This window comes from Canis lupus, chromosome 3 (genome assembly GCF_011100685.1).
Source record: "Canis lupus familiaris isolate Mischka breed German Shepherd chromosome 3, alternate assembly UU_Cfam_GSD_1.0, whole genome shotgun sequence".
Lineage (NCBI taxonomy): Eukaryota > Metazoa > Chordata > Mammalia > Carnivora > Canidae > Canis > Canis lupus.
This window is the reverse complement of record NC_049224.1, coordinates 28,458,326-28,480,645: the sequence shown is the minus strand read 5'-3', so window position 1 is coordinate 28,480,645 and position 22,320 is coordinate 28,458,326. Positions and strand designations below refer to the sequence as shown.

General features: G+C 35.5%; 1 protein-coding gene across 3 annotated transcripts in view; it reads left to right on the top strand.

Annotated features, from left to right (window-relative positions):
* The window catches only part of SCAMP1 (secretory carrier membrane protein 1), a 121,893-nt gene extending 102,715 nt beyond the window's left edge, over window positions 1-19,178 (top strand). For all 3 annotated transcript variants that reach the window (XM_038532486.1, XM_038532485.1, XM_038532484.1), the window contains one exon: window positions 15,398-19,178. In XM_038532486.1, coding sequence (XP_038388414.1) covers window positions 15,398-15,562 — 165 coding nt within the window. In that variant the 3' untranslated portion in view covers window positions 15,563-19,178. The remainder of the gene's footprint in view (window positions 1-15,397) is intronic.
* The last annotated feature ends 3,142 nt before the right edge of the window (window positions 19,179-22,320 follow it).

Genomic DNA, 22,320 nt, shown 5'->3' with positions numbered 1-22,320 from the left:
TATATATATATATATAATTAACTATATTAACTATATATTTAAATATATACTATATTTAAAAGTAGCTCAGTATAGACGGGAAATAAACCTGGTACGTGAATTGGCGGGGGGGGGGGGGGAATGTGGGGTGTTGTTTGTGGAGGACAGGGAAAGAGGAGGCTGCACACATAAGATATATTCTGCAGGATCTTGTAAGCTGGGAAAACTTGTTAAGAAGTTTGGATCTTCTCCAGAGTGGTGGTGAGCCATAGAAGAAGTTTCAAGAGGAAAATAATGGAATTGATCAATTCGAGTTTTAGAAAGACTATTCTCTCTCTCTCTCTCTCTCTCTCTCTCTCTTTTTCTTTGTATATATTTTTATTGGGAGTTCCATTTGTCAACATATAGCATAACACCCAGTGCTCATCTCATCAGTTGCTCCCCTCGGTGCCCATCACCCAGTCACCCCATCCCCCCGCCTGCCTTGCTTTCCACTACCCCTTGTTTGTTTCCCAGAGTTAGGAGTCTCTCATGTTCTGTCTCCCTCTCTGATATTTCCCACTCATTTTCTCTCCTTTCCCTTTTAATCCCTTTCACTATTTTTTATATAATTAATATAAATTAATGAGACCATACAATGTTTGTCCTTCTCCGATTGACTTCCTTCACTCAGCATAATACCCTCCAGGTCCATCCACGTCGAAGCAAATAGTGGGTGGGTATTTGTTGTTTCTTTTTTTTTTTTTTTTTTTTTGGGTATTTGTTGTTTCTGATGGCTGAGTAATATTCCATTGTATATATAGACCACATCTACTTTATCCATTCATCTGTCGATGGACACCGAGGCTCCTTCCACAGTTTGGCTATTGTGGACATTGCTGCTATAAACATTGGGGTGCGGGTGTCCTGCCATTTCACTGCATCTATATCTTTGGGGTAAATCCCCAGCAGTGCAATTGCTGGGTCGTAGGACAGTTCAATTTTTAACTCTTTGAGGAACCTACACACAGTTTTCCAGAGCGGCTGTACCAGTTCACATTCCCACCAACAGTTCAAGAGTGTTCCCCTTTCTCCACATCCTCTCCAACAGTTGTTGTTTCCTGCCTTGTTAATTTTCACCCTTCTCACTGGTGTGAGGTGGGATCTCATTGTGGTTTTGATTTGTATTTCCCTGATGGCCAGTGATGCGGAGCATTTTCTCATGTGCTTGTTGGCCATGTCTGTGTCTTCCTCTGTGAGATTTCTGTTCATGTCTTCTGCCCATGTCATGATTGGATTGTTTGTTTCTTTGCTGTTGAGTTTCATAAGTTCTTTATAGATCTTGGATACTAGCCCTTTATCTGATAGATCATTTGCAAGTATCTTCTCCCTTTCTGTAGGTTGTCTTTTAGGTTTGTTGACTGTTTCTTTTGCTGTGCAGAAGCTTTTGATCTTGATGAAGTCCCAATAATTCATTTTTGCTTTTGTTTCCCTTGCCTTCCTAGATGTATCTTGCAAGAAGTTGCTGTGGCCACGGTCAAAAAGGCTGTTGCCTGTGTTCTCCTCTAGGGTTTTGATGGATTCTTGTCTTACATTTAGAGCTTTCATCCATTTTGAGTTTATCTTTGTGTGTGGTGTAAGAGAATGGTCTAGTTTCATTCTTCTGCATGTGGCGGTCCAATTTTCCCAGCACCATTTATTGAAGAGACTGACCTTTTTCCAGTGGATAGTCTTTCCTGCTTTGTCGAATATTAATTGATCATAGAGTTGAGGGTCCATTTCTGGGTTCTCTATTCTGTTCCATTGATCTATGTGTCTGTTTTTGTGCCAGTACCACGCTGTCTTGATGATCAGAGCTTTGTAGTACAACCTGAATCTGGCATTGTGATGCCCCCAGCTCTGGTTTTCTTTATTAATATTCCCCTGGCTATTCGGGGTCTTTTCTGATTCCACACAAATCTTAAGATGATTTGTTCCAACTCTCTGAAGAAAGTCCATGGTATTTCAATAGGGATTGCTTTAAATGTGTAAATTTCCCTGGATAGCATTGACATTTTCACAATATTAATTCTTCCAATCCATGAGCATGGAATATTTTTCCATCTCTTTGTGTCTTCCTCAATTTCTAGAAAGACTATTCTCAAATAGATTTGGCATTTGTGGGGCAGGATATATGGTACTGGAAGAAAAGAAGCCTGGGAGACAAGGTAGGAAGTCGGTGAGTCATGGTGGTGGCCAGAACTAATGAAGTGGCAGTGTGATACTTCAAGGGATACTTCCCTTGACTATATCAAGGGAAAATGAGCAGTTAGTGATTGATTGGACCTGGGCCTGGAAGTGTAGGTTGAGGGAAGACTCAAGGAAGACACGAAGGCTTTTTCGATGGTGGGTCATTCAGGAAGAGAGTACAAGAAGAAGGAAAGATATATGGGCATCAGGGCACCTGTCTGATTCAGTTGTTAGGGCATGTGACTCTTACAGGGTCATGAGTTCAAGTTCCACATTGGGTGGAAGCCTATATAAATACATAAATATTTTATGTATTTAGGAGATATATGGGCATCAATTTCTTTTCTTTTTTTTTTTTAAAGATTTTATTTATTCATGTGGGACACACACACACACACACACACACACAGAGGGGCAGAGACACAGGCAAAGGGAGAAGCAGGCTTTATGCAGGGAGCCTGACGTGGGACTCAATTCCAGGTCTCCAGGATCAGGCCCTGGGTGGAAGGCGGCGCTAAACCGCTGAGACACCCGGGCTGCCCATCAATTTATTTTCAACATTGAATCCAGAGGGTTTAAAATAACATTGGGGCACCAAAGTATAAACACATGGTAAGCTTTGGATATTTAAGTTGGGAGCAAAGGAAAGAGCTTTAGGCAGGATTTCTAGACTTGGAAAGTAATGACTTCTTGATGTAAATGAAGCCTAGAAAGTGGGTTAAGGTAGTGAGACCAGGTTAGAACACACTGCACATCTGCTGAGGAAAGAATGTGGAGGGAATTTTAACCAGTGGCGATGGTGGAGTATGTGGCACAGACGATTAATACAGTCTGAGTGTGGAGAAAGTGTTTATTCTGCAGCTGCTATGTGCAGCACTCCAAAGTCTTTGACCAGTAGCTTTGCCCCCAATACTTAATTCTTTAAGATCCAGCCCATTAAAGGAAAATTTTTAGTTGTGCTGATTGTATGCCAGGGCATTCAAAAGAAATACGATTGCTTCCCAAATAAATATATTAATATGGGAATTGTGCAGCATACTCCACTTTGGTTGACATTATTATTATTATTATTATTATTATTATTTATTATTATTATTTTGCCCCATAATTGAAGAAGTTACCAGTTAACTACTTTTATATGTGTTCACTGTTGGTCAATGCAACACAAGTCCCTGAGCTTCTCTGAATCTCATATTCTAGTGAAATACGAATTTAGATGAGATGATTTTCTGTATGATTTTATGAAGTACAATTCATGGGGATAATATAGGCTCAAATATAATTTTGGCTCACATTTCATACTTGTAGTGTCAAGGATTTCTCTTACTGTGGATAGAAATTGAGATCCAGTAAAAATGTCTAATTTTTAATTTTCTTTTTCTACGCTTGCTTAAAACTGGCTTTCCTCTGTGTGTATGTAGCCATAGTTGCTAACCACTAGGGGTCAGGCTCTTCATAAACAGTTAATGCCCTCCAAAATTCCCAAATGCACACTTCTTGCCTCTAGAATATTATCACATGTTTTTAGACTACTCTGTGTCTCCAGCCCAGCTAAACATGCTCGGTGGTATATATTTATTTAAATTATAATGAATACAATTTTAAGAATTCTTTTGGCATTCTGAAGCCTTGCATAATTGAGTAAGTAATCATTGCTATATAAAGTGCCCAGTAAATGCTATGGTGTATCTCTGTTTCCTCCTACTGTCACTTTATAAATGAAATTTGGAAAATTGAAATCCAAGAATATCTATTTCTTCACAGATAAGGGAACAGTTCAGCTCTTGCCTTTCGCAGATAGATTTCTTAAGCTTTCACTTAGGTTGTTTCTAAAAGGTTTTTTTTTTTTTTTTAAGGTCTTTTTATAGTAAACAAATAGAATTGAGTAAATTTTGGACTAAGGGGGAAGTATTTTCAATGGATCATACCAGAGGAATCCAAAAATTTCTTTCTTTTAGTTGGTACTGGTATAGGAGTCAGAATAACTTAGTATGGAAGAGACAGATGATACATAATTTGTATTCCTTTTTAGGACTTTCGTTTTTTAAAGAATTTATTCATTTACTCATGACAGAGAGAGAGAGAGAGGCAGGCAGAGACACAGGCAGAGGGAGAAGCGAGCTCCATGCAGGGAGCCCGACATGGGACTCTATCCTAGGTCTCCAGGGTCAGGCCCTGGGCCAAAGGTGGCGCTAAACCACTGAGTCACCGGGGCTGCCCTAGGACTTACTTTTGAATGATTATTTTTCCCATTAAATTTAAAAACTGTTCATAGACATTTGTGTTCACAGTAATAAAGTAATTAATAACGTAGTTTTTTAAGCATTGCAAGAGAATTTTAGAAGAAAACTTATTTCAGGGGCACCTGGGTACATCAGTCAGTTAAGCATCTGCTTTCGGCTCCTGTGATCCCAGCTGAGTTGACTTCCTCCTCTGCCCCTGCCCCTGCCCCTACTTGTGCTTTCTCTCTTCACTGTCCCTGTGTCTCTCAATCCCTCTCTCAAATAGATAAATACAATCTTAAAAAAAAGAAAAAAACTGATTTCACTTTTTAAAAAAACAAGTTTCCTTAAGTGATTGAAATTTTTTGAAAATGACAGCATATCCATTCTGGAAATACTTTTGTGTGAGAGTACAGAACTTGGGTGTATGAACCAGAATAATGACAAGTCTCATTGATTAGTTAAATTGGTGTTTTGTAGTAAATGCTTTGTGAACATATCCTCTTATATTTGGGTAATAGTCTTCTTTAGATTGAAAGTGATACTTTCACTTTCTTTGAAAACCTTTCTTTCTTTCTTTCTTTCTTTCTTTCTTTCTTTCTTTCTTTCTTCTTTCTTTCTTTCTTTCTTTCTTTCTTTCTTTCTTTCTTTCTTTCTTTCTTTCTTTCTTTCTTTCTGCTTTATTTGGATCTGGGACAGGATGCGAGTAACTTTTTTTTTATAGTCACAAATAGTATGCTTACTTTGTCTCTCGATCTCTTTCTCTGAATCATCCAGCACTACAAATTTTCCTGATTATGAATCAATTTCATATGATTCACATTGCCTGCATTAAATGTGGGTCCACATGCTTGTTTTCTTCATTCAGAGGACACACAGTAGGTACAGTAATATTTTTGAGACCCTAGAAAAATTGACACTCTGAGCAAGTATTTTATACCCTGTCCTCAAGTGGTATTCTTAGTATGTTCATTTTTTTCTGACTGCCCCCTACTTTTATTTTGTTATTCTTTTCTGTAAGTACTAAGCTTACTTAATACATCCCAAATCAAGATTAATATGTCTAAATTATTGTAAATCATCTTTACTTAGGCATGTTCAAATTTGTTAGCTCTGGTAGTATTTATAATGCTGTACACATTTTTATCTAATCTTTATATGTTCATTTTTAACAACTTATGTTGAGTGATAATCATATGTAATTTATCCATTTTAAGCACGCAGTTCATTGTTTTTGATATTACATTATTTTTTCAAATTGTGGCAAAATATATATAAAATTTGCCATTTTAATCATCTTTAAGTATACAATTCAGTGGCATTAATTATATTCACTCTGTTATGTAACTGTAACCATTATTTCCCAAACTTTATCATGCCAAGCAGCACTTTGCAGTCATATAGCAATAGCCCTCCATTTCCCCCTACACCCTGCTTGGCAAGCTCTAATCTACTTTCTGCCCCCAATGAATTTGCCTATTATAGATATTCCATATAAGTGGAATTTTTGGATATTTTCCTTTTGTGTCTGGATTATTTCACTTAGCATAAAGTTTTTAGGGTTCATCCATGTTGTATGTATCATAATTTCACTCTTTTTTATAGCTAAATATTCTGCACATATATATTATATTGCTTTTATTAATCTGTGGATGTGTACTTGGGTTGTTTCTACCTTTTGGCTATTGTAAATAATGCTACGCTGAATATTGGTGTACAAGAGCCTGTGCTAGTCCCTTTACTTTGAATTCTTTTGGGTATATACTTAAGACGAATTGCTTGGTAGTCAAATGGTAATTCTATGTTTAGTTTTTTGAGAAACTACCAAACTTTTCTACAGTGGCCATACTGTTTTGCATCCCAATCAGCAATATAGCAATATACTATATTTTACTATATTTATATATTTTATATAGTATATTTTCCAATATACTATGGAAACATATGCTATATTTTCCATAGTATATTTCATACCATCCTAGTAGGTGTGAAATATACTATGATCACTTTTAATTTTTAGTTTTTTTCCAAAACTGAAATTACTTCAATATGGTACATATGATTACATAAAAATTCAGTTTTCACAAATAGATTATACTATCTTCTAAACTTACTCACTACAGTTATTTATATCTAATCATCTGTATAAAATCATATATATTAATATATACTTAAATCATAAAGAAGAGAGAGCACTCAACATTGAAACTTATAATCAATGAAATAAATATAAATTAATATAATAAATATTTATAAATATAAATAAATATAAATAAGCATAGTCATATTTTTAAACAGTATGTTGAGGACATTAAAAATTTTTGTTCTAAATACTTTTTACTTTTTATTAACTGAATTATAGTTGACATACAGTATTATATTAGTTTCAGGTGTACAAATAGTGATTTGACATTTGTAAACATTAGGGGGCTCCTGGGTGGCTCAGTTGGTTAAATACTGAACTCTTGATTTTGGCTTAGGTCATGATTTTCAGGGTTGTGAGTTTGAGCCCCCCACACTGGGCTCCGAACTGGATGTGATGCCTACTTAAGATTATCTTCCATGGAGATCCCTGGGTGGCTCAGCGGTTAAGCTCCTGCCTTTGGCCCAGGGCGTGATCCTGGAGTCCCCCGTGGGATTGAGTCCTGCATCGGGGTCTCTGCATGGAGCCTGCTTTTCCCTTTGCCTGTGTCTCTGCCTCTCTCTCTCTCCGTGTCTCTCATGAATAAATAAATAAATAAAGTCTTTTTTTAAAAAAGGTAAATATTATGAAGTACTTTCCATGATAAGTATCGTTACCCTCTGTCAGCATACAAAGTTACACATACTTATTTTGTGACTGGAAATTTGTACCCTTAATCCCCTTCATGTATTTTGCCCATCCTTTCACTTCTGTACCACCTCTCCCAGGACCCCAGCAACCATCAATTTGTTCTCTGTATTTATGAGTCTCTGTTTTTTTTTTTTTGTTGTTTGCTCATGTATTTTGTTTTTTAGATTCTGCATGTAAGTGAAATCATATGGCATTTGTCTTTCTCTGACTTAATTCATTTAGCATAATACCTTCTGGGTTCATCCATGTTGTTGAAAATGGCAAGATTGCAATCTTCTCTTGACTGAGTAATATTACATTGTGTTTTTATATATATATATATCTCTCACATCTTTATTCATTTATCAGCAGATACTTAGATTTCTTTTATATCTTGGCTATTGTAAATAATATGCAACAAACATAGGCATGCATATATCTTTTCAAATTTTGGGGTAAACAACCAGAAGTGGAATGACTGTCAGTATCATACGGTACTTCTATTTTTAGTTTTTTGAGGAATCTCCATACTGTTTTCCGTAGTTGCTATACCAGTTTACATGCCTACCAGCAGCGCAGGAAGGTTCCCTTTTCCCCACATTTTTGCCAACACTTGTTATGTCTTGTCTTTTTGAGGATAGCCATTTTGACTGGTGTGAAGTGGTATCTCATTGTGGTTTTGATTTGCATTTCCCTGACGATTAGTGATATTGAACATCTTTTCACATAGCTGTTGGCTATTTGTATGTTGTCTTTGGGAAAATGTCTATTCAAGTTCTTCCCATTTTTTAATTGTTATTTGTTTTTTTTTTAATTTTTATTTATTTATGATAGTGAGAGAGAGAGAGAGAGAGAGAGAGAGAGAGGCAGGCAGAGACATAGGCAGAGGGAGAAGCAGGCTCCATGCACCGGGAGCCCGACGTGAGATTCGATCCCGGGTCTCCAGGATAGCACCTTGGGCCAAAGGCAGGCACCAAACCGCTGCGCCACCCAGGGATCCCTGTTATTTGGTTTTTTAAGTTGTATTGATTCTTTATATATTTTGGATATTAGTCTCTTATCATTTGTATCACTTGCACATATCTTCTCCCATTCAGTATGTATTACCTTTTCATTTTGTTGATGGTTTCCTTCACTGGCAAAAAGCTTTTTAGTTTGATGTAGTCCCAGTTGTTTGTTTTTGCTTTTGTTACACTTGTATGAGGAGATATATCCAAAAAAATATAGCTAAAATTAATGTCCAAGAGTTTACTGCCTATGTTTTCTTTTAGGAGTTTTATGGCTTCAAGTCTTACATTATGTGTTTAATCTATTTTGAATTTATTTTTATGTATGGTCCAGTTTCATTCTTATGTATATAGCTGTCCAGTTTTCCCAGTACCATTTATTGAAGAGAAGGTCTTTCCCTCACTGTATATTCTTAACCTCCTTTGTCACAGATTAATTAAGCATATAAGAATGGGTTTATTTCTAGGCTCTGTATGATGTTCCATTATTCTGTGTGTCTCTCTTTGTGCCAGTATTGTACTGTTTTGATTACCATAGGTTTGTAGTAGAGCTTGAATCTGGAATTGTGATACTTTTGTCTTTGTTGTTCTTTGTCAAGATTGCTTTGGCTATTTGTGGTCTTTTGTGGTTCTGTATAAATTTTAGGATTATTCTAGTTTTCTGAAAAATTCTGAGATTGCATTAAATCTGTAAATTACTTTGGAAAGTTTGAGCATTTTAACAATATTCTTTGACTCCATGAGCATGATATATCTTTCCATTACTTTCTATCATAATCAGTTCATTTCATCAGTGTTTTATAGTTTTTATTATATGGGTCTTTTACTTCCTTGGTTAAGTTTATTCCTAGGTATTTCTTCTTCTTTTTTTGATGTATTTGTAAATGGAATTACTTTCATAATTCTCTTTCTTCTAGTTTATTGTTAGTGTATAGATTTCTGTATATTAATTTTCCGTCTTGCAACTTTACCGAATTCAGTTTTTTTGACGGAATCTTTAGGAATATTATCATGTTATCTGTGAATAGTGACAGTTAATTTCTTCCTTACCGATGTGGATGCCTTTTTTTTTTCCCTTGTCTGATTTTTGTGACTAAGACTTTCAGTACCATGTTGAATAAAAAAAGGCAGGAGTGGACATTCTTGTCTTATTCCTCATCTTAGAGGAAAAGCTTTCACTTTTTCATCACTGAGTATGTTAGCTGAGGGTTTGTCATATATGGACTTTATCATGTTGAAGTATGCTTTCTCTTTACCCACTTTGTTGAGAGTTTTTATCATGAAGCTGAATTTTGTGAAGTGATTTTTCTACATCTATTGAGATGATGATGTGATTCTTAATCATTCATTTTGCTAATCTGGTGTATCATGTTGATTGATTTGAAGACCTTGAACCATGTTTCATCTCTAGAATAAATCTCACTTGATCATGGTGAATAATCCTTTAAATGTATTGTTGAATTTGGTTTGCTAATTATTTTGAGGATTGTTGCATATGTGTTCATCAGGGATATTGGCCTGGAATTAATTAGTTTTGTGTTGGTGATTTTTGGGAGTCGTTATTTAGGGGGAGGTGCGTGGCGTGGGGAGGGAGGAGGGGGGCGGGAGTGAGGAGGGAAAGAGGGAGAGAGAGGGAGGGAGGGGGGAGGGAGGGGATGAGGAAGGGAGAGGGAGCAAGAAGGAAAGGGGGACGGAAGGAAGGGGGAAGGAGGGAAAGGGGGAAGGAAAGGGAGAAGGACAAGGAAGGGGAAGGAAGGAAAGGGGGACGGGGAAAGGGGAGGAAGTACGGGAGAAGGAACGGCAAAGTAGACGAAAGGGAAGGGGGACGGAAGGAAGCGGGGAAGTAAAAGCACTTTTGAACTACATGCCGTGCCTTCCTTCCTTTTCCTTCCCTTTCCTTTCCTTTCCTTCCTTTTCCTTTCCTTCCTTTTTCCTTTCCTTTCCTGTTTCCTTTCCTTTCCTGTTTCCTTTCCTTTCCTGTTTCCTTTCCTTTCTCCTTTCCTTTCTCCCTTTCCTTTTTCAGTGTCTTTGATTTGGGATACTAAATGAGTAATGCTGGCCTCATAGAATGAATGTGGAAGCATTTCTTCTCCTCAATATTTTGGACTAGTTTGAGAAGAATAGGTATTAATTAGCTGTTCTTTAAATGTTTGGTAAAACTCACCAGTGAAGCCACCCAGTCCTCAACTTTTGTTCGTTGGGAGTTTTTTGTGTTATTGATTCAGTTTTGTTACTAGTACTTAGTCTGTTCAGATTTTCTATTTATTCCTGATTTAGTCTTGGAAGGTTTGTATGTTTTTAGGAATTTATCCATTTCATCTGGGTTGTCCAGTTTGTTGATATATAATTTTTCATAGTAGTCTCTTGTAATCCTTTGTATTTCTGTAGTGTTGGATATAATTTGTCCTTTTTTATTTCGGATTTTGAGTCCTCTTTTTTTTGCTTGATGTATCTGTAAAGATTTATCTATCAATTTTGTTTATCTTTTAAAAGAACTGGTTTTTAGTTTCATTAATTTTTTTTTCTGTTTTTGTCTCTACTTTGTCTATTTCCATTATGATCTTTATTATGTCTTTGCTTCTACTTACAGTGGGTGTTGTTTGGTTGGTTTTTAGTACCTTTAGGTGTAAGGTTAGATTGTTTGAGATTATTCTAGTTTCCTGGAGGTTGCTCATATTGCTTTAAACTTTTTTCTGAGGTCGTCTTTTGCTTTGTCTCAAAGATTTTGAACTGTCGGGTTTCCATTTTCATTTGTCCAAATGTATTTATTTCCCCTCTCTGATGCCTTTGTTGGCCCATTGGTTGTTTGGTAACCTGTTGTTTAGCCTCTTTGTATTTGTGTTTTTGTCTAGTTTTTTCCTTGTAATTGATTTTAGTTTAATATCATTGTGGTCAGGAAAGATACTCAATGTAATTTTAGTCTTCTTAAATTTATGGAGTTTAATGGCTTAGTATGTGATCTGTCCTGGACAGTGTTCCATGTGTAGTTTAAAAGAATGTGTGTTCTGCTGTTTTTGATGTGGTGTTCTGTGTATGTCTATTAAGTCCATTTAGCCTAATGTGTCCTTCAAAGCCACTCCTTCCTTGATTGATTGATTGATTTTCTGCCTGAATGATCCTATCTATTGATGTCAGTTTAAAGTTCCCTGGTTATGTTCACTTTTAAAACAACCTGTAAAGTAATTATAAACTAAGCAATTTACTTTGTTACACAGATACAGTCTGCTAGAGCATTTGGGCCATTTGTTTAATCCCTAATAGAGGGCAGCCCGGGTGGCTCAGTGGTTTAGTACCTACCTTCAGCCCAGGGCATGATCCTGGAGACCCGGGATCGAGTCCCACATTGGGCTCACTGAATAAAAATATATGTATATATGGAATGGATCCCAAGCAGGGTTCAAAAAAAATTTTTTTTTTTAATTTTACTTATTTATTCATGAGAGACACAGAGAGGAAGAAAGGCAGAGACGCAGGCAGAGGGAGAAGCAGGCTCCATGCAGGGAGCCCGACGTCTCCAGGATTACGCGCTGGGCTGAAGGCAGGCGCTAAACCGCTGAGCCACCCAGGAATCCCAGGGATCAAAAAAAAAAAAAAAAAAAAAAAGAAAGAAAAAAGTCCCTAATAGATAAACAATTAATTATATAGTGGCTTCTACAACAAGTCACTATGCCCTATTGTTGTTGTTTTAAAGTAAGCTCTACACCCAGTATGGAGCTTGAACTCGTGATCCCAAGATCAAAAGTTGCATGCTCGGGCAGCCCAGGTGGCTCAGTGGTTTAGTGCCACCTTTAGCCCAGGGCCTGACCTGGAGACCCGGGATCGAGTCCTGTGTTGGGCTCCCTGCATGGAGCCTGCTTCTCCCTCTGCCTGTGTCTCTGCCTCTCTATCTGTGTCTCTCATGAATAAATAAATAAAATTAAATTTAAAAAGAGTTAAAAAAAAATATATATATATAAGAGTTGCATGCTCTGGGACAGAGCAAGACAGGTACCTTAGCAAGTTACTATGTCTATCTAATGGGATATAACAATGAGTGGAAATGTATACCTACAAACCCTACAAATGAAAAAAGCATGGTATATATCCATAAAAGATGTACAAGGTATTGGAGGTGCTCACAATAGGGAGAGCCACAACTTGGTCAGGCAGAAAGAGGACAGCAGTATATGAGATAGGCCTTTAAAGATGAGTGGGATTTCAATAGTGTGAAACTAGAGTATTAATCAGGAGGTTACAGAAGAGGTATCTGACCCAGATCTATAGACAGTTCACAGATGGCTTATAGGAAATGTTTAATTGAAAATGTTAGGCTAAGAGATCCATAAGTTTTTTTTTAAAAACTTAAAAATCAAAAAAAAAAAAAAAAAAAACTCAAAAATCGAAATTTCAAAAATTCATCTTTGTTTTTTTCCCCAGTTTTAAAAAAGTTAAAATAATTTTGGTATAACAGGCATCTTATACTAATAAAAGCATCATTTCTTGAAATTGTATTCTTTAAGCTTTAATGGAAATACATGTTTGGGATTATTTTGTTTAAGTACTGTACCATGGTTCTTTACTTTCCATAGTATATAGTATATAATTTTTGTGTCATATAACAGCACAGTATACACTGATATATTTTTGAAGATACATTAAGAAAGCAAGATTCCTTCTGGAGCTGTATCTTGGCTGTGACACTTCTACAGTTTTTAAAAAATTAATTTTTATTACATTTTACATATTAAATATTTACATAATTCTCATTTGATCCTTAGAAAAACTCTGCGAGACAGGGCAACAAATACTTGTTTCAGGGGAAGTAAACTTGAGGTTTTTTTTTTTTTTTTTAAGATTTATTAATTTGAGAGAGAAACAGTGAAAGAGAGAACATGAGAGTGGGGAGGATCAGAGGGAGAAGCAGACTCCTTGGTGAGTGAGGAGCCCTGGGGTTTTAATCCTGGGACTCTGTGATCATGACCCAAGCCAAAGGCAGATGCCCAACTGACTGAGCCACCCAGGTGTTCTAAACTTGAGGTTTCGAGTGGTGACCAGCTGGGTAGAAAGTAGTGGAGTAAGTAGATACCAAATCTAGTGTTCTTTCTGTTGTTGCTCCTAGAACAAAATATTTAGGTTAATGCAATATTTATAACTGGAAGAGATAGCAAGTATTTAAGCTGTCTACTTTTTAAAAATTGTAATATTTTATTGTAAAGCTTTGTCCTTGTTTTCATAAGGAATATGAGCTATCAATAGATACCACTCTGAAACACAGCAGGGAAATGATGGGCTTTTCAAGATAGTGATACTTAAAATTAGCCTGTCATGTTGGAGCACTGATCAAAGAATCATTCTTTTCACATGGATCTAATGGGTTTCATACAGTATTTGAGCATTATGCACTGAATACATATGTAATCTTTTCCCTCTAGGTGGCTCTCTGAGTCTATATAGATTTGTACTATTGAGTACTGTGTACACACCTACCTTTATTTTGCCTACCTGCTTTGTGAGACTATGCATTACATTTTAATGTTCAGTTAACCAACATGTGAAAAAGTCATTTTCTCATCATTGTCTCAAAGTATTAAAAGAATTAAATTATGATAGGGCTCTAGTACTAGAAGAATAGAACTTTAGGGTTTACCTAAAGTGTACTTGTTAGCACTCTCTTCCTCTCCCTGACCCTTTTACACTTTGTTCCACTATAAAATGGCATTTGCTTTCGCCACTGTGTTAGAAGAAATCAGGGCTGTTGGAGTATTTTTATCTTCACCCTGGGCAGCTCTTCATTCCTTAATGTGGCTTTCTTCCCTAGGCATCTGTGAAAAGTCTCTGGCTTTTCCCGTTTCTCTTTTAATTATTCCTGTTGTTGTGGGTATCTCTTAAATACTGGTATCTTAACAGTCTTTGGTACTTGACCCTTTTTTTTTCCTCCATGGACCATTTCATTTATGTTAGAGTTGCAGCTACCATTGCTGTGCCATTGCTTTTCAAGTCCGTTTCCTGCCCATTCCTCCGTTGAGGTCCAGACTAAATCTTCAGCTGCCTGCTGTAGCAGGTCTAGAGCAGGTATCCAGTAGACATTTGTGGAATATATGAATATTTAGAACTTAGCATCTCATTTCCCCTCTAAACCAACCTATATTTTCTATTCTGTCTTCTTGAAACAACTTCCCAGTATCCAAGCTTGACTTAAAAATCTTTGACACATTCTATGTTTCCTTACTCCATATTTATTCCACAAGTAATCAGTCTCTACCTATACAGGACTGGGAAGAAGACTGACTTGGGTGCACTGTCCCAATCTTCCAGATCTGCTTTGATTGCATTCAAGGCCGGCTTTATTTAGACCTCATCAAAATGTAGTATAAGTTCCCTTTCTATCTCTTCCTCCCTCCCCCTAAGTTTGTAAGCATGTAATAAATAAACATCTAATTTGTTTTATTACTTCTTTTCTCAAATGTCTATTAAATTGGCTGATGTTATGTATTGGTGCACTTCATAGTTTATGCATCTTGAAACTTATGCTAATAGAGTTATTTTTGAACCTTGCTCTTGCAAATAAATCCCGAAGATTTAAGTGATAAATCAGTATGGGTTGACAGTTCCCAAAACTTTTCCTTTGTAAATCCTTTAGGACTTGACCATACACAAAAAGTAAAATGGTATATGGAGTGAGAGAGGATAGCAGCAGCATCTCTAAGAATATAAATAGTATTTGGTACATTAAATGATAAAATGATAGCATTTGATTATAATAAGGTTAGTGGTTTATATGTAGCCAACATAGAAATAGATAAGGTATTATTCTCTCCGAATTGTCTAAGGTAGTCAATTAATATATCAAAGTCTGAATATCTCTTCTTATATTTAAACCATTCTCTGTAATAAATAAGTAGGAACAGCAGGAAACATAGCCTTTTGCTTTTGGTTAAGAAGTTTTTACAGTTGGTTTAGCATAAACATAAGTATCTCTTGTGCTTTGGAGATAAAATGGAAAGTGTCTTTGTTAGGAAAATATTTAAATACAAGATTGTGTACTGGTGTCATGGCTGATGTTCTTGACCTTAGGAATCATGGCTATAGTCTATTTTATCTCTGCGTAAAATTGAGATTAATTGAAGAGTTGCTGAAAATGAATGTATAGATTACCACTTACTTTGTCCCACTTTTTTGTGCCTCCATAGGTACATGGACTATACCGCACAACAGGTGCTAGTTTTGAGAAAGCCCAACAAGAATTTGCAACAGGTGTGATGTCCAACAAAACTGTCCAGACTGCAGCTGCAAATGCAGCTTCAAGTGCAGCAACTAGTGCAGCCCAGAATGCTTTCAAGGGTAACCAGATTTAGAGAACCCTCCAACAATACACTGGTATCTTCTGACTGTACTTTTTCTCCAGTTACTGTATTCTATAAATATTTTTATGTTCAAAACACAGTACACATGGCATGTATATTTCCTGTTCACTTGTGCATGGGCTAAAACCAGAAAAACTTCCTTGTCTTATTATTTACCTAGCAGTTTAATATTTTGGCGCCCCCTGCAGAAAAAAAAATCACATGCTAAATAAATATTCTCCATATTTTTTGGGGGATGAATGTTCAGCAAATTATTTCAGTGGTGACACACTGAAATTAATATGATACTTATGATTAAAAATGCATTTAGTACTAGCTGCAGTCTTTCTTTCAAGAATCTTAGACTTAAAGGATTACATATTGGAGCATTAAGATGATATTTCATTCTGTTTTCCACATTTATATTGGAAGAAATAGGCCATCAGGGACTTAGGGGTGTTAAAATTGGCTTGCTTTTTAGCAGTTTTAGTCACCAGTGAAGAGCCTGTGTGCATTTTGTAGTAGATCATGTAAATTTATCCTTTTATTTTTGTTCCTTTTTTTCTTTTTAGAGTAGTTGATATTTTGATATCAATCTCTGATCTTGCATGGGCACCACATTTCTTAAAATAATTTGTATTTTGGCTTCTGCACTGCTTATGGTTTTAAGATTAGGGAGTTGCTGGTAGAATCAAAGAAGTGGTTTTCTGCATTAGTTTCTTTTAAATAAAAATTTATTGGGATGCAATTTGAGAACATAATATGCAGTGCATTATCCAAAAAAGGGTAGATAATCAATGGAATAGAATGTAGTGATGATAATACTGTTTTTTTTTTTTTAATTTTCAGTATTCGTTTCATAGTAGAATATTACTGTATGGAAACTTTGGTATATTCTTGTGGCTACTCATTTTAACTGAATTGAGATTGTGTTTGGCAGCTCTTTTTTGAGGAGTGTGTGTGTAATTTTTAACAGAGGCATTAAAGTCTAGACTAACTCCTTGTCCAAAAAGAACATACAGTATTTCAGGGATTTTTCTTTTAGCCTCTCAGCTGTAGTGGGATTAAAAATAAAAAGACGCTGTTGTTTCACATATACTTGAATCCCTAATGCACTTCAGTCTTTCAATTTTTGAGACAGACTGAATACATTAAAATTTTTCAGCAATAGAAAAAATATTTAACCTGCACCCAGCAAGAAAATACAAATACAGTTAAACGCATTAATTATAAATATAACCACATTAAAATTGTTACTATGCAGCATAGCATTTCATTCTTAAGGTATACTTGGTTTGAAACTTTAAATCATTTTTAATAGTGATTAAATGACCCAAAGACATTTGTAAAGTCATTATATACTATGTTTTGGAAGTTGTTAGCTAATTTACGATTGCAGAATAATCAGTGATTTCTTCAACTTGACTTTAAGTAAGGATAGTCTATTGGATTATATTATTTGAGACTGCAGATCCTTTCTAAAAAGAATCAAATGGGCACATAAATGGTTAAGTCACTTTCATTCTTTTCCCCAAATCTGGAGATAAATGAATTTCATATTGGGGGTGGGATGATGAGTTCTCACTATGAGGGAAGCTTTGGTTCATCTAGATAGTGTTTACATTTGATTTAGTTGGGATATATTGAAGTAATATACTTGGAAGATATTTCCTTTATTCTGATTAAAATAGGATTTAGAATATGAATTTAAAGCTGTTTTTATGAATATTTCTGATCAGTGATAATCTCCCTACTTTCTCAAACAAATAAGCCAGTTCAAGTTTTTCAGATTCTATAATCTTACTGAAAATCTGTTTTATCACAGTGTGCTTTATGAGTGTGTATTTAACAGACATTCAAAACATTAACCACAAAATACAATGCTTATGTTCATCATTAATTTATATTTCAAGTCCATTTCTTTTTTTCTTTCAACTACAAATGAATATAGAGACTTGAAAAATACTGAGATACTTTCCTTCAAGAATAGGAGGGCTTCTCTCTGTCTTGCAGAAATCCCCAAAGGTGGCTTTGTTAAATAGCAAATAATTAAAACCAACAGTACCTTTTTGTGTGTGGGTGGGGAAGATGTTTTAAAATCCAGTTTCTTGGGTTAATACAAGCTTATGAGAGAATTGTTTTTTAAAAACATAAATGTGCATTAAAATGATGGCAATACTAACAGTTTGATAAGGCATAGGGATTTTAAATTCTTAATATTCACTGTTCTTCTAACAATAGTAAATGGTCACATTTTCCAGCAAGAGATTGACATTTGTTAATTTTTTATATTTAATACTAACATGACCCAGTATCATAGTCATGAAATGGTCTTCATTGTTGTAAGCATTCGTGTCCTTTTTCAGTTTGCAATATATTAAGTTGTGGCTGTTTTATTTCAAACTAAAATTTGAACACTGGAAAATGATTGCTCAGTGATTTGTAATTTGGGACTTGGATTATTTATCTAGGGATGTTTGTATATTTTGTCAATGAATAATACTGCGCTGCCATCATAGTGAGCGTCATGGTTCTATATAAATGCTCTCCATCTGTCCCTCTAATGTTGCATGTTTTCAGTGGTTTGGAAGTTTTGTATATTTATTGTATTAACACAGAGTGTCATAAAATAAAATGCTGTTTACTGGATGTTAGTTTGTCTAATTTTAAAAACCTATATTAGCATTTCAGAGTTAGAGATTATGCTGTGGGTTTAATGTATATAGAAATTTCACCTTTGATTTTTAAAGAGTCTGTATAGCTCTATCATGTGCTGAATAAAATAAATAATATAAAAGACTTCATTTAAAACTGAACAGCATAAAATGACATTTTTTTTTATTAGACCTTTTAGGTGGTGGAACATGAGCTTCCCTCATATATTTTGATCACTTTAAGGTGAAAATATACATATTATCTAGAAGTTTGGGAGGTTCAAACTGGAAAACCTGTTTTGTGGCTCAGGTTTTTCCTTGGGGGTTAAAATGGATGCTCTGTACTAGTATTGTATTGATTAGCTTAGACTTGTGTTCTAGTTCCTAACCTAGCTACCTGTCATTGTGTTTTATGTACCGATGAGAGTACCTATTTGTGTATTGTTGGATTTTTCACTTGGTTATCTAAAGAGGATGTAAAAATCTTAAATGTTCATGTGAATCTTATTTTAAGAAATACTGTTAAGTTAAAATAGGAACAGCATTTAAAATTTTCTGGGTGTTATCTAAACAGTGAGTGGATTTTAATTGGATATATCTTCTGTAAATCATGTTGAGCTAATATATGATTTACATTTCCAGGGAATCTGTTAAATTGAGTTTATTAGTTTCTGTAATTTATTTGTACTAGCATAATACTTTTATACTTACTGCTATATCTTTTTCTGAAAATGCTGACATATTAGCATTTAATTTTATGCCTTTATTGGTAAAAATCTATGTTTAGACTGTTTATATGAGAGTTTGTTACAGTTTTGCACATTTTTCCCCTGTTACAATTACCGTGGCCGTCAGACACCATTTCACTGTATTTCCTTCCATTTTTCCTTTAAGAAAAATGTGTAGAGAGATTTTTTGATTCTATGTGATTAAGACCTTTAGAAGTGAAATAAAAGTAGTTAATGTAAAAATAATTGATGGTTAAGAATTTAAAAAATGCCTTACTTTGATAGATTTTCAAGCACCATAATATACATTTATTTAGAGTAGAATAATATATTGTAAAACATTAGAGTTGTTTTAAATACTTGTTTATTAAACTAAAAAGTTAAATCTCAATGGTCAATATTTTAGAAAGTGAAGTATTTCCACTAGAATTTTCGGATACACTTTATAAAACTGCATGCTATTTGTATTGACGATTGTTTGCAAACCTTACTTTAGGGCCTTATCACAGTACATAGAGAGCTAGAAAGAAATCTGTAGAAATTTTCTAAGCCAGACGTTGCCACCAATCTATACTAGGTAATTAGTATATTTTTAATTTAAGTCTTTAATTTAAAGATTAATTTAATTTAAAGATTAATTTAAAAATTTAATTTAATTTAAATCTTTAAAGATTCTGGGAAAATAGGGAAAGACTCTTCTCTAGTGTTCTTACCCTTTGTGTTGGTTTCATATTTATAGTTTAACTTTGTGGTTTTGGTAAGACAAAGCCTTCAATGTGTAAAATTTTCTTTAGCACTCTTTATGTTTTCAAATGGCAAGGGAGATGGGAGCCACCATGGAGCAGTGCAGTGAGTGTTAAATTTTATGTTTATCTAAATCGATTTGTTTTTCAGCTTACTTTTCTTTAATTTATTTTAAGTTTTCTTTAATTTTTTTTATTCAGTGATCACTACAACTCATGTGGGGCTTGAATTTAGGAGCCTGAGATTAAGAGTTGCATGCTCTGCAGACTGAGCCAGCCAGGCAACCCATCAGCTATCTTTCTGGGCTTTGTATGGCTAATTGGTGTAGTTAAAACCTTCCTGCCACTAAAACCAATTTTATCTTTTCTCCAATAGGACATCCTCTTCAACCTAGTAAAATTTCATACACTTGTATAAGATTACCATGAAATTATTTTCTCTACAGTTACAATTTGTAGAATCATAGTATGGAAATTTTATTTTTTAATTCTTTAGTTGTTGATAGCCCTTACATGTAATCCTAGAATTCTTCCAGAACTCATTTAATATTTTGTAGGCCAGTGATTCTCAGGATAAATTCTAGTTGTGAGTAGTTGTTACAGGTGGCAGTTTATAGTATTCTTCAGCTATTTCTTCATCCCCAAATCACTGTCTTTTATCTGGTCATCATAGTATTTCCTGTAGTATGATACTCCACACAAAAACTCAGTCCAAAAAAAAAAAAAAAAAAAAAACTCAGTCCACTGGTCATACACATTCCTCAAACTAATTGTTACTAGTTTGCAAGTCACATATACCTGTTAGAGGACAATTGGAAAACAATCAATGAGAAAAAAATAATATATAATTCTATCATTTAGGGATATCACTGCTAATGTTTTACTGTATTTTACCATCCTTTTTCTATGCATAATTTTTTAGAAATAAGGGATATAAACAGTGTGGATATTTTTGTATATTTTTTTATTGGAGTTCGATTTGTCAACATATAGCATAACACCCAGTGCTCATCCCGCCAAGTAACCCCCTCAGTGCCTGTCACCCAGTCACCCCATTCCCCCGCCCACCTCCCCTTTCACTACCCCTTGTTCATTTCCCAGAGTTAGGTGTCTCTCATGTGCTGTCTCCCTCTGTGATATTTCCCACTCATTTTCTCTCCTTTCCCCTTTAATCCCTTTCACTATTTTTTATATTCCCCAAATGAATAAGACCATACAATGTTTGTCCTTCTCCGATTGACTTACTTCACTCAGCATAATACCCTCCAGGTCCATCCACATTGAAGCAAATGGTGGGTATTTGTTGTTTCTGATGGCTGAGTAATATTCCATTGTATACATAGACCACAGCTTCCTTATGCATTCATGTTTCGATGGACACCGAGGCTCCCTCCCAGTTTGGCTATTGTGGACATTGCTGCTATAAACATCGGGGTGCAGGTGTCCTGCCGTTTCACTGCATCTATATCTTTGGGGTAAATCTCCAGCAGTGCAATTGCTGGGTCGTAGGACAGTTCAATTTTTAACTCTTTGAGGAACCTCCACACAGATTTCCAGGGTGGCTGCACCAGTTCACATTCCCACCAACAGTGCAAGAAGGTTCCCCTTTCTCCACATCCTCTCCAACAGTTGTGGTTTCCTGTCTTGTTAATTTTCACCCTTCTCACTGGTGTGAGGTGGGATCTCATTGTGGTTTTGATTTGTATTTCCCTGATGGCCAGTGATGCGGAGCATTTTCTCATGTGCTTGTTGGCCATGTCTATGTCTTCCTCTGTGAGATTTCTGTTCATGTCTTCTGCCCATTTCATGATTGGATTGTTTGTTTCTTTGCTGTTGAGTTTCATAAGTTCTTTATAGATCTTGGATACTAGTCCTTTATCTGATAGATCATTTGCAAGTATCTTCTCCCATTCTGTAGGTTGTCTTTTAGGTTTGTTGACTGTTTCTTTTGCTGTGCAGAAGCTTTTGATCTTGATGAAGTCCCAATAATTCATTTTTGCTTTTGTTTCCCTTGCCTTCCTAGATGTATCTTGCAAGAAGTTGCTGTGGCCAAGGTCAAAAGGGCTGTTGCCTGTGTTCTTCTCTAGGATTTTGATGGATTCTTGTCTTACATTTAGAGCTTTCATCCATTTTGAGTTTATCTTTGTATGTGGTGTAAGAGAATGGTCTAGTTTCATTCTTCTGCATGTGGCGGTCCAATTTTCCCAGCACCATTTATTGAAGAGACTGACCTTTTTCCAGTGGATAGTCTTTCCTGCTTTGTCAAATATTAATTGACCATAGAGTTGAGGGTCCACTTCTGGATTCTCTATTCTGTTCCATTGATCTATGTGTCTGTTTTTGTGCCAGTACCACACTGTCTTGATGATCACGGCTTTGTAGTACAACTTGAAATCTGGCATTGTGATGCCCCCAGCTCTGGTTTTCTTTATTAATATTCCCCTGGCTATTCGGGGTCTTTTCTGATTCCACACAAATCTTAAGATGATTTGTTCCAACTCTCTGAAGAAAGTCCATGGAATTTTGATAGGGATTGCATTAAATGTGTAAGTTGCCCTGGGTAGCATTGACATTTTCACAATATTAATTCTTTCAATCCATGAGCATGGAATATTTTTCCATCTCTTTGTGTCTTCCTCAATTTC